The sequence below is a fragment of the Gymnogyps californianus genome, chromosome 2, assembly GCF_018139145.2.
Source record: "Gymnogyps californianus isolate 813 chromosome 2, ASM1813914v2, whole genome shotgun sequence".
NCBI classification, from domain to species: domain Eukaryota; kingdom Metazoa; phylum Chordata; class Aves; order Accipitriformes; family Cathartidae; genus Gymnogyps; species Gymnogyps californianus.
The window spans coordinates 160,450,424-160,463,333 of NC_059472.1; the positions used below are offsets into that span (position 1 = coordinate 160,450,424).

The 12,910-nt window shown below is 36.8% G+C and overlaps 1 protein-coding gene across 1 annotated transcript in view; it reads left to right on the forward strand.

The window, feature by feature from the left end:
• The window catches only part of KMT2C (lysine methyltransferase 2C), a 201,783-nt gene that overhangs the window by 97,103 nt on the left and 91,770 nt on the right, over positions 1 to 12,910 (forward strand). The window contains exons 8-10 of the mRNA XM_050891342.1: positions 9,795 to 9,957; positions 10,677 to 10,848; positions 12,662 to 12,776. Coding sequence (XP_050747299.1) covers positions 9,795 to 9,957; positions 10,677 to 10,848; positions 12,662 to 12,776 — 450 coding nt within the window. The remainder of the gene's footprint in view (positions 1 to 9,794; positions 9,958 to 10,676; positions 10,849 to 12,661; positions 12,777 to 12,910) is intronic.

Here is a 12,910-nt window from a genome sequence, read left to right on the forward strand (position 1 = left end):
GGCTTCTGCTAAGCATCAGACTTAATGTTCTGTGGAATTCATTACAAAATTTGGCAGCTTTTCTCTTCACAAGCTACTGAGGCAGCATGCTGCAAAACGAAACGAACAGCCCCTTCTTATCCTCCCCTCCCCGAACCCCAGAACAACAGTTGAATTACCTGCTAAATGTTTGACCAGTAATTTCAGGATTTTAAATTCTAGGTCAAGATGTCACATTTCATGATGCTTGCCCAAGGAATGTCAGTGATGGAACAGGATGAAAAGACAAGGGGCTCATTTGTTTGTTTCAGTAGCTAGTGAATTTAAAAAAGGATTATGTAATGTTTGGGGATACCATGTTTTGGGAGGAGGAATGGGAGAAATATGTGTGACTAATTTAGTCAAATTGAAAAAAACCTAAAAGCCCCAGCCAGATAAAACATGCGAAGCTTTTATTAGAAAAGAAATTATATTAATGTTTCAAGCTGGTAGTTTCAAAGTATGCCATCTAATTGCTTTATTTGAGCTCAATTTACAAAAATTAGTGAACTGAAGATGTAGGATTTTGTTTACGATGACTCTGTGCCATTTGGAGAGCGCAATTTAGGAACAGCCAAGGAAATAGGAATTATGAACAATAAGGTACTGATTGCAGTCAGTGGGGAAGGAATACTAAGGAGGTGCTCGCTAATGAGGAAGGTATTAAAGGCAGGAAATTCTTGTATTTTTTTAATGTCTCTACATAATCCAGAGTTCCTTGTCACGCTATCCCTACTATTACCTTGTAAATTAGGCGTATCATTGAGTATATATAGTGACTTTTGCTGACGTGAACTTTCTGTTAAACCAAGTTAATATATCTACAAAATCTTTGTTAAAAGAACGCATTATTAAGACTGTAAAATTGAACACACAAAGTTAGGACATGCCATAAGACAGGTTGTCTGCACACAGTTAATATCCCTTGCATACGATTAATATCCTTTGTGCGTATGCCTGATTATGCAATCTGTAATTGTATGATCATATGGAGAACAGCTAGTGCCTAGTTCAGTCCATAGGATGGACATTGCTGTCTTAGTAAAAACCTCCTCTTCAATATTACATTTTTTCATTTTTGTTCAATGTGTAGGTATGTAGACTATTCAAATACTGCTGAAAGAAAGAATTACTCATTTCCGCATGAGTTTTTCTATGATGTTTCTACTATAATAAATGTGAATAACTTGTCTATGAATTTTTCCAAATAGCAGATTTATGTGGCCTTTTTATGCATCTTAGGCTCCATTTTTCCGAAGAGAAGTTGAATTTTTTCTTTTTTTCTTAATATCTGCTAATTTGGATGGCAAATTGAAAGAGTTTCAAAAATACTCAGATTTACTTAAAAAGTTGCGCTGATACTGCAGTTCTTTCTTCATACTGTTGGAGTTGTGAGTGTACAATCTATGTAGAAATCAAGACTGTATTTTTAGGGGGACACCCCCCCCCCAAGCTTTTAACAGTAAGGTTAAGGACTAAAAAAAGCTTAAGAAAAACTTTACTTAGTGCCCTGCCCAATATCATAAAGAAGCTCTATGAAAGAAGTGAAACTAGAACTGTTTTGCAGGTCATCATTCAGTTGCCGTAACTAAGTGGGGTTTTTTTTCTCCCACAAGCAATCGACAACTTTTTTCAATACATGCTTTTTTCCCCCTCTACGAATTAAGCACAGTCCTAGAAGTAACAGGTTTCTTTAATGCAGAGACTCCTTTTAAGAGGTTTATTTTATGCACTAAATCCATGTTTGACCTGCAATCCTTTTTGTGTTTTAATATACATACATAGTTATAGTTGTGCATAGGTGTGTCTGTTCATTCCTTTATCTGTGTCTCTGTGTATGTGTGTTGCCTTGTCTGACTATATCATTTCCTTATGTCAGGGGAGAAAAAGGAAAAGGCAGACCTCCCAGACTGCAGGTTTAAAACCTTTATGGCTACATGCAGACCTCTGCTATTTGAGCTGGCTAAGTGATAGCGATATAGCATTAGGAGTCAGAGGACAGCGTACTTTTCCTCCTTGTGGTCTTCATCCAATTTCAGTTGCCTCAGACTTCTGACTTTTTGTTCAAGTTGATTTTTTTAGCTACTTCCACTCTTCCTTGTTCTTCCTGCATCCCCTCTCCTTAACCTTTCTATTCCCTTTTCCCTAGGTTCCTTTTGATATCTGTCCCTTCACCATTTCCTATGTCTTAGCACATCAGTTCCCTCAACTCTTTATCCAATTTTAGTGCCCAGTTTTAGTTAATTGGCCCTTGAAGTGTCATCCCTGCCCCTCTTCAGCTTCCATCTCCATCCATGGTTTCTTCTCCCAGTCTCATCAGACTCATTCACACAGCATCGTTAGTCCCTTTTGTCTCTTTGACCCGTATTTGTCCATCTGCCTGTGTACTGGATACTTTGATTCCCCAGATGATTTAAATGACAGTAGTATCAAGAGCCTTAGTGATGTCTGCTTTCTGTTCCAGTGGCTTATTGTGCTTAGGCTTAGAGTATTTATTACAGACTTCCTCTCTCTAATCCTTGTCAGACTGAAGCAATCTTTGCAGAAGGTACACGTAGTCCGATCAGTGCTAGAAATTAGAGAGGATCAGTCATGATCAATCAGAGTAGATTTTTCTGTGATTTTTCACTGACAAACTTTTGGAAGTGTTTTACATTAAAAAAAATAGTTTTCTCAAGCTTGGTCACATCTGGATAGATCTGCAGGATAAGGGCAAAAGCTGCATCCCCCACACTAAAATTCCTGCTAAATTGCAAGTCCTGTGAGTGAGGTGTTTTTTTAAGATGAGCAAAATGTTTTTCTTACTGACTTTTCTATTCTCAGAAATGGTCTCAGTTTTGACTAAGTCTGTCAGAAGTATTTTAGAGAATTTAGGCATGTGTTATGTGAAGCTTTAGTCCAACTTTTTATCATTCAGAAAACTTCCATGAATAGAATAGAATTTATGTGGAAGTCTTTGTAAGCAGTACCCATTCACATCCCTTCATTGATAGTGGCACACTGACAAAACCTTCGGTGTGAATTTAGCTGTGTTACCAATAGAGAACTTTTGTCAACATATTTTAGGCAGGCTTCAGCTCGAGACTGTCATCTAAATGTAGACTTCCCTGTGGATGTGTCTACCTGTGAGCTGTGTTTAAATTCCAGTTATAGGCAATGGAGATCTGGCCTGTATTGTCAATGGAGCCTGAAAATGGACACCCACTGTTCGGTCAACTGAATTGCGATGAAGTAAATTCCATAAAATGACTAAGTCTCTATTAAATGTAATGGGAGCTTAAACACTTGGCTCATATACAGACACAAAATTTAGAGCCTGAAGTTTAGGCATCCTCATCTCAAGCCTTGTGTTGTTTGGAAGCACAATGTGACTGTATCAGCAGTAAATTCTCCTTTCACTGAGTTTCTATTAAATGGCTTTGCAAATGTAATTATGCCAGCCTAGCTCTAGCTACAGAGGATCTGTAGCATAGACATAACCTATAGAATGCTTAAGCCGGTTCAGAATCCTTATATGTGATTTAGGAACATAGGAGCTGTGCTGGATTAGACAGGAAGTTGACTTCATCCCAGTATCTTCCGCAATGACCAGTAACAGATGCCTAGAGAAGATCATTAAACAGCAAGCATGTAGTGATGTTTCCCCCAGTTATTTTTTTTCAAGCCTCCAACAATTTGTAGCTCAGACTGTGCTCTGCCAACAAAAAGAAATGTCTACACATACTTAAGACCTTCCGAGCACGAGTCAAATGGAACTGGCACAATAATCTGTTTTCTGAGCCTGTCAAAAAGCAGCCGTAAACCAAAGCTGATGATTTCTGTTCGTGCCTTGTTTGTCCTGAAGTTGCTGATGCTGAAGCCTAATAATCACAATTTAAAGTACATTAAAAACTATTGACCTTCTCATTGTTGACATGCTAACTAAACAACAGGCTCATGTGTGCCCTTCTGTCATGGTGGATATTAGATGAGAATTAAGGGAATAGTTGGTTGTTAGCTGTGGGAAAGTTTAGACTCACTCAAAACATTTACATTATCCTAAATCTTGTGGAAAGCGAGGAGGTGAATAAAAAAAATACTTTTCCTCATGAAAGTGTGAAAAAGCAGCAAAGGCAGAGTCTGTGGAGGAAATCATATGCATGCAGTTATTCCAGTAGCTTATATAATGATAGGAGAATACAGCTTCAAGGCACACAAACTCTTCTGTGGAGCTTCTGAATAGGCAGGGTTTGGGAACATTTCAGATTATATGAGGAAGGATTTGTGCGCCATAAGGTTTGCATGTTTTCCTCTACCTATTTCAGGCTTCAAATAAAAAATATTATCTCCCTTAGCAAACTTGCTTCTTACAGGTTATTAACTTATCACAACTATTATGAAAAACACCACTGCAAAACATGAATGCTTTATTGTCCCAATTTTTAGACGCCTTGATATCAACACCATTTATTTAATGTAATTTTTTATGAAGGTGAAAAAAAGACACAACTGGTGGGAAGGAGGAAAAAAGTAGTGACTTGTAGAGAGCCTGAAATCTCCACACTTAAAGGGACTTTTGCTTTCTACCTTGATTACATGTGTTGAGTCACTGATAGTGGTGTTAGTCATGATCATTTGTATCTCCTTACCTTTGTTCCTTATTCCTGTATAGATTATTGGGCAGATTACAGACAGATGGAGTATCTAGTCAAGAATTCTGCATTAGAAGACAGTCTTTCTCAGTCATGTGTTGAGCTTGGCCAAACTGCTTGTCTTCTGGTTGTCCATATTTTTTCATATAGTTTCAGAAGCAAAACTTGATAGTTTGTTTCTACAATTGTGATTTTTTTTTTTTTTTTTTTAATTAAGCTTACTTCAGAGTACTCAGACCATGAAGTGGACACTGTAGGAAAGTTTTAATACATTCTGTCTCTGTTAAGAACGTTATAGTTTTACAGTTATAAGAGAGAAATCTGAATTTTAGTTTCTTCAATTTTGATATGTGTTAAGGATTGAGGAACAAAAATAACTGATCTCTGATTGACTTGCTTGTTACAAATTTAAGTAATTTCCAAATTTGTGACATGATTAATACAAAATTAAAAAATTAGAAGGTAATTTCCAGTACTCCTGGAAAAGCATGTTGTTTAGTACCTTTTCTAATCAGTAGTTCAATCGAAAGCCATTAATTCTTTTTATGTTGCCATCTTGCTGCATTGTGCTCTTAAATGCTTTATGGTACTTTAAACGGTGTATTTGACATTAGAGGTGCTAGTGGTTATTAGTGTCTATAAGCAATATAAAGCTTTTTCTAGATGATGGAGTAATCAATGAAGATTATCAGAACTAACAGAGAACATATTTCATTAATCACTGTTTATACTAAAATTTCTTCGTGGTCTTGTTAATGGCAGGATGTTAAGGTCCAGTTCTCCTTAGTTACGGGTTTGTATGATAGCAGTTTTCAGTAGCTAAACAATCTGAAATTTGTTCTTACTGGTAATACATTAAATTGTTTAACTAAGGACAGATGGCTTGTGTGCATTTTTGGGTACACTATCATAAAATTAAAATTGCTTATTGTTGTTATAGGTTTTGTCAGCTGATGTTTTTAAAGCTAAATAAGTTCATAATCAGTGAAAACCTTTTGTCATTTTGCTTAAAAAACATTTTGCAATACCTAATGCTAACATTTAACTTCACTGCACTAATCAGGTCGCAACTAAGTATTTATTCAAAGTCCACATTTTAGCCTTTCTTTAATGTCTGCCTCCTAAGGGCTGTTACTTGTCCAGTTGTTGAGACAGTAGTACTATAAAGTAATTCTAAGGGCAATAAAATAATGATAAAATATGACCTCTGATTTGTTCTTAGTACTATCTGGATAAAACCTTACATTATCGTAAACACAGGCATCTTCTCTTCATTTGAACTTGCGCTGAGTTTTGGAGTACTTCAAAGTATGGAGCAGCAGGAAGGCTGGTGTAAAGTTAGAATACATCTTTTGTCAATTTTTTTTTTTTAATGATGTAGGAAGGTTAGAAAGATGTAAATAGTAAGCTGTTTCTCTTGTCACCATTTTACAGTTTGGCCATCTGTTTCCAGTAAAGCCAGTAGCATTTGTGACATTCAGCTGAGCTTCCAAGCCACGGACAGAACTAACCTTTTTGTTCAGTTGATTTTGATGCAGTTATGATTCTAGCATGGTGGTATGAGTTTTTGCCTTCCTGGAAATTTTCTCTGTGGTTTCTGCTACTCTATTTCATGGAGGATGTACTCCCATACAACTAGAAAAGAGAGGAGGTGATTGATCAGGTTTTCTTAAGTTTTCACTTAGTTCTTCCTCTTTCACTGTATTTGTATAACAATGTCATATTTGATCCAATGGGATTAGTGAATAAAGGGAATTTTAAAATGAAATTTGAAAGAGCACGTAGCTATTGGCTTTTAAAAATGAGACCCTTTTCTGTCTGTATGAAAAAAATCAGATGTAAAAGAAAAAGGTGAAAAAGACCAAGTAGAAGGAGGTGTGGACAGTTTTAAATCATGGAGGTTACAATAGTAAGACGTAGCAGAAGTATGGATGGGATCAGAGCTTTCTTGCCATGGGTGAGTGCACTAGGAGCTTGCTGAAGAAAACAGTCAGTAACCAATGAAGGACTTTTTGAGTAGGAAAGTAGTGTGCTGACTCTGCTTTAGTGATGTTTATTTTATTGAATGTACTATGAATAAGTAATGAACTATCTCTCTAGCTTTCTGACACCTTGTAAAGTTTTTTCTGTAGAACAGGACTGTAAAATGATTTGATCCATGAACAAAACAGTGTTTGGCTTGCTTTGACAGCTTGCCATTTTCCTATACCTACCCTTTGAATACTCGGATTCAGCTTCCACCCCCTTCACATAACGCCTTATTTTGTGCTCATGCTAATGAAATTGAAGACTCCGTACTGTCTCTGTCTCTGTTACTGTCCTCATACAGTGTGGTAAAGACACTTGCATTTCACTGGCAATGTGATTTATTCCTTCCTTCCACCTCCTACTGTCCTGATGCCATATTTTAGCAACAGAGTAGTAAAGTAGTATTTGTTACTGAGTTGATTTAGCAGAGCTTTAATATTTTTTAAATTAATATACTTCACTGTTGATACCCTTACTTTATTCATGAAGGTTACGTAGTCATAATAGCTGCATACTTGTTCTTCTGGGGTCATAGCATGTGGCCTGGTTTCAGAGAAGTGTTGGCTTCTACTGCTGGAAAAGTAACTCTTCTCATCCACAGCTGTTGCCAGAAAAATCCCTTTGGGCATTTGTTTCTTCAGACTGCTTTATCTCTCTTATAAATTCAGCAAATGTTGATATTCTGTGCTTTTTATTTGCTTCAGATGATATATACCACATTGTTTTTAAAGTGTGTGTTTTACTTAGCTGCCAAATGCTTTTCATTGCCAGTGCAGTTTAGCAGATGGGTTTGAAGGGTTCAATTAAATGTAATTTGGGCTTCCATTTTTCTTCCAGCATCTTTACATGGTTCCTTAAATCAACATCAACATTTTTCAAGGCTTTGCAGTAATCCTGTAGTTTGCTCATTTCTAACAATATCATCTGGTCATATAGCATTTGGGAAAAGGTATATTCTGATTTTAAATTTGTTATGTACCGTTGTTGGTTAGTGATTTTGAAAAATAGATGTGATGTTTAAAAATGCCATTTATATTGCTATTTAATCCATTATTCCCAGCTTTTAGTAAATGTTAGATTCTTTGAGTGCTTGCAGTTCTTTCATAATTTTCTTTCCGAATTAGATAATTCTTAAGGGTTAATTATGGGATCCAACAAAGTCTCTGTTGAATACTTTCTTGAGGGACACATTTTGGACCTTAGCGCCTCCCAAGTTCCTGTTCCTACTGTTTCTTACGAAGTAATATCTTTGAAAAATGTGTGGCCTGTCTGTAAGAGTTGGGCCTTAGCTATAATCTGGGCCATCTCAATAGGCTGTAGGAGTGTCAAGTACAAAATAGTGCAGTGGGTTGTACGCTGTTTAATGTGCAGCTGCAGTTCATGAAGTTGGAGGCTTTGGGCTGTATTTTCATGATTTCACATCTGAGTTCAGGATTTACCTTTTACAGCATCCTCGGTGAGTGTTTACTGAATATATCGTTTCCTAAAACGAGTTTCTTGCATGACTTTGGTTTTGTACACAGTCCTTAAATGTAATTACTATTGCTACCTTCTTCAGCTGCTTCAGGAACTCCATGTTATTGTTTGCTTATCTTGTACCTCCTTTCTGCATTTTGGCTAGTAAAGTGACAGAGTACATCTTTTCCGTACTGTTAGTAGGTGTTAGAGACATGGGTGGAGGTGAGATGTCTTGCAGATCTGAAGACTAGACTAAGCATTGCAGCACAGAAACATGGCAGTAGCTATCCTTAGTGACCTGCTTTAATTTCTGTGCTGAAGTGTTTTGTCTTTTTACACTGCAGTTGTGTTTAGCATAAACTAATATTTTTTTCTTTCTCTTGTCCATGAGTTGTGGTGCAGGCAGATATTTTACTGAAGACATTACTTTCATCTGGTTTTAAGAATATCAATGCGGCTGTTAACACAGGCAGCTTTGTGATTTGTGTTTTCGTATGGGCTGGTTTTGATATCTGTGGACTTGTAGTAGCACTATTTCATGCCTAATTTCATGCCAGGCTTTGAAACAGAGAAGATTTATGGTAGTAAATATTGTCTGTATTCTAAGAATTAAGCAGATGCAGTATGTAACTTTTCTTTGATTTGGTTTATGTTCATAGTTGGATATTACTTAACACTTGAGCTAGTAATCAAACATGCCAGTGTTAGTATTTTATTTTTATTATGAAAAACAAGAGTCCCCGAGCTCAGTTGTTGCTCTATGTTATGTATGCCTTCCTGTGAGCCACCGACCTGTTTTTTCTTAAGTTTACTCCAAATCTTATGGTGCTGTGCTCTAGCCTTAAAAAGTGTTGTTGCCTTGGTGAAAAAGTGCAAAAGCATGTTACAGTGCTTCAGGGACTGTAACGAATCCAAGAAAGAAAAAAGACTGATTAACTCAATCAGAAGGGTGTGGGTGATACTTTACAAGCAGACTGATGGAATCTGTTCCCTCTTGACTAGACAACTGGAGGGTTATTGGGTAGTTCTTTCTGAGAAATTATTTCTTTGCAAATGTGACTATGGTCTCTAATAATAATCATGCTTATTTATGACTTCTTGAAGTTTGATGGTGATATTTGTGTAGCCTTGAAAGGAGAGATGAGAAGAAAGTGCTAGGTTATGTAATGCATTACCATCCCAGAGAGAATTGCATGATGTCAGCAAGATTTTCAGTAGAACATGATATTTCATTTCCATTTGCATTTCTGATTGCAGTATCTACAGTTTTACATTACAACTTACAGAGCTATGTGGGTTTTAGTTATAACCTATTGACAGCATAGTGTGGTCTGCGTTTATTACTCAGAATAAGTCTCCAAGCCTGTTTACTGAAGGCATAGCTCAAGTTAGATAACATATACAAGTAAAATGCTTTTCTGTGACAAGAAGAATCTTGGTCATCAGAGTGCATTTAGAGTGGGTTTCATTAAACATTTTAAGTTGGAAAGACCTGCGAGTGCCACTGAAAGACACAGTCCGCTAGTTTTCTTCTCCTCAGTATTCACTCCCTTCTACTGGCCAAGGTGTTTCTCTATTAAATGAGGCTGGGGAACAGATCTGGCTGAAAAATGACAAGAAAGAATAGTTTTTGAATGATTTGTTATGTTTGTTTTTCAGCGATGTGCATATTGTAAGCACCTTGGAGCCACTATCAAATGCTGTGAAGAGAAATGTACCCAGATGTACCATTACCCCTGTGCTGCTGGAGCAGGCACATTTCAGGATTTCAGTAACTTGTCCCTCCTTTGTCCAGACCATATTGATCAGGCTCCTGAAAGATGTAAGTACACAGTATTCAAATGACACAATTAGTACCAAGTTTTATGAAAACTGCTGTGTGGTAGGATCAGCTTAACATTGCATTTGTTTAGACCTATTTTCCCAGTTCGCATACCCAAGAATTTACGTATGTTCAGGTATGAGAAAGATGCAAGTTCATACTCTTCTGTTTTTAAAGACTGACAGTGGTGGACAGCAAAGTTAGTTGATTGGGGTTTTGGGTTTTTTTGGTTTGGTTTTTTTTTTGAATGACAGAACATGGGAAGGGTTTACTCATAAGGCTTGTATTCCATCAGGTTTTAGTTCAAATCAATAGGCTTGCTTACTTGCCCCAACTCAAGTTAGAGCAACCATACTGCAAACACTTCAGCTAAATGATAGGTTTAGATCTGTTAGGAGCTTTATTTTGTACTTGTTCCAAAGAAGAGTTGGTCCTAGAGCTCTCAGTTTTATCTTGAGGAGAATAAAACTGTTTCTTTTGGTAAGACTTTATTAAGGTTTAAAATGAATGTACTTCTGTTATGAGAAGATCAGTTGAGTATATCAGAAAACCAAATTAAAGGAGTAGTTATTAAGTATATTAATTAAATTTGAATTTCATAAGAATGATCAAGTTTTGTATGCATAAGAACTACTGAAGAATTTCTTCGCTTCATTGGGTTCATTGAATTGTTCATAATTTTGAACGAAATAATAATTGAAAAAATCATTTCTTTGTAGCAAAGGAAGAAGCAAATTGTGCAGTGTGCGACAGCCCTGGAGACCTCTTAGATCAACTTTTTTGTACTACCTGTGGCCAGCACTACCATGGGATGTGCCTGGACATACAAGTTACACCTTTAAAAAGAGCAGGTTGGCAGTGTCCTGATTGCAAAGTGTGCCAGAACTGCAAGTAAGTGAGACTTAAAGGACATGGAGGAGGACGGTGTGAGATTTATGTGCTGTGATTTTAAAACATCTATTTTATTAACTGTTCTTTTTTCCAAAAACTGTAGATTATTTGCCCAGATATATCTGTTACGATATTATATTAACTAGCTGAACAAACCCTTGTGTTGGGAACTTTCTTCTAAAAGAGCTGAGCTGGAACTCCTGCGCATTATACCCCCAGAGTTACCATTATCTTGGCAGGTTCTGGAGAGCAGCAAAACCTTCTGACTTTTTCCTCCTTTTATACAGGAGGATTTTCCTCAAATTCACCAAATTAACAGTTTAATGTAGTACCTTTACAGTCTGGGAACATGTGCTCTTACTCAGCTGACGTTACAGGTGTGCATGTACCACGTACTGGGTAGGTCCCCTGCATTAGGCCCTCTCTTCTATTTCATAATATCTTTCAGAGGCAGTTAATGAGTCATTATGAAAACAAAAACATGGCTTAGTTGAGCAAAGGAAAAAAGTGACATGAGTGACCATGATTGAATTGTTACACCAGACAAATACTGAGATAACGAAACATAGTTGTTGCGATATTGTAAGGGTTCACTTAGAACACTTGGACCACTTGTGCACTTGTTCTCATATAACTTAATCTGATGGGTGCTGCAGGGTTCTTTTGCTTGCTTGGTTTTTTTTAAAGGGCTTACTAGAAAAGAAAAAAGAGTTTTGTTCAGCTTTAGTCAGATCAGCTGGGACAGTATGAAGGAAAAAAGCTGCTTCGCTACTGCCTCATGTACCTGATCAGTCAGTGCTTTGCTGTTTTCCAAGCAGAACACTTGCTATTTGCTAGCATTCAGACTCACCCACTTCAGAGAAGATTGTTCCCTGATCACATGCAGCTGATAGCAGATGCCAGCAATGAAGTTATAATAGTGAAGCACATTCTAAAAAGTATCCCTAAAAATGTTGTACTGAGTAATTACAGTATTTGCTAACAAACCTTCTCTCTAGTAGAAAAGTAGAAGAAAATGGGATGTTTTCACACCTATTACTTTATGCAGTATGGCAGTTTTATGCCAGTGTTGAAGAATAGCATTTTAACCATATCTCCATGCAAAGAGAGAGCATTTACTGTTTTTTAAAATATCCAGTCTCCCAGGTAATGAAGCAGTATCTAGTACGTATAATGCCATATATTGTGAAGCTTTATCAAGGCAAATCTTGTTGCATACTTATTTATTGAATTAATTTATTTAAACTAAGGCAGAACACAATGCCTTTAGATACTACCAAACTATTTGTCTTTTCTCTGTAAATTTATTTTATCATTGAAATTTGTGGTGGAGCTCTGTAATACATGATTGTAGGAAAATTGAAATCTCTTCCTTTAATGTTTGTTTTGCTCTTGCAGTCATATTGGTTGACATTGTAGGAGCTCTGGTAGTCAGAGGTGATGGCTCATTTTTTTCTTTGGGAAAAATACAGTCAGACAAAGTACAATTGCATGGTCTTTTGAGAAAGAAATAAAGTACCTATTTCAGATTTTGAACTGACTTCAGTACAGAAAGGCCATTAAATCTGCCTACGTCTGTAAATGAAAGTGGGCCGATTTCTAGAAGTCGGAATGGTTGCACAGGCTCAGCACTTGTTAAAGTAAGCATAGTGATCTTCACTCATACTTAAATATGAATTTGAGGGCATTATCTTTGGAGCTATTTGTAAGTGGTATCAGTGTATTTTCATGTGCTCAGCTCTGTGTCTTCCTGTTTAGACTTTTCATTAAATAGATTTTTTGTTATGGCTTAACCACTTGTTACTTTTCTTAGACATTCTGGGGAAGACAACAAGATGCTGGTGTGCGATACATGTGACAAAGGCTACCATACTTTCTGTCTACAACCAGTTATGGATGCTGTACCAACAAATGGTTGGAAATGTAAAGTAAGTTGAAAGGTTTCAGAATAATTCCTTGTCGTTATAGGGGCTCAAATTTTGTTTCCACATTATGCTGTTCTAGGTGTATTGTGAACTGCTGTTGCCGTGTAACGTAACTTGTAATTTCTGAAGGAATCCCT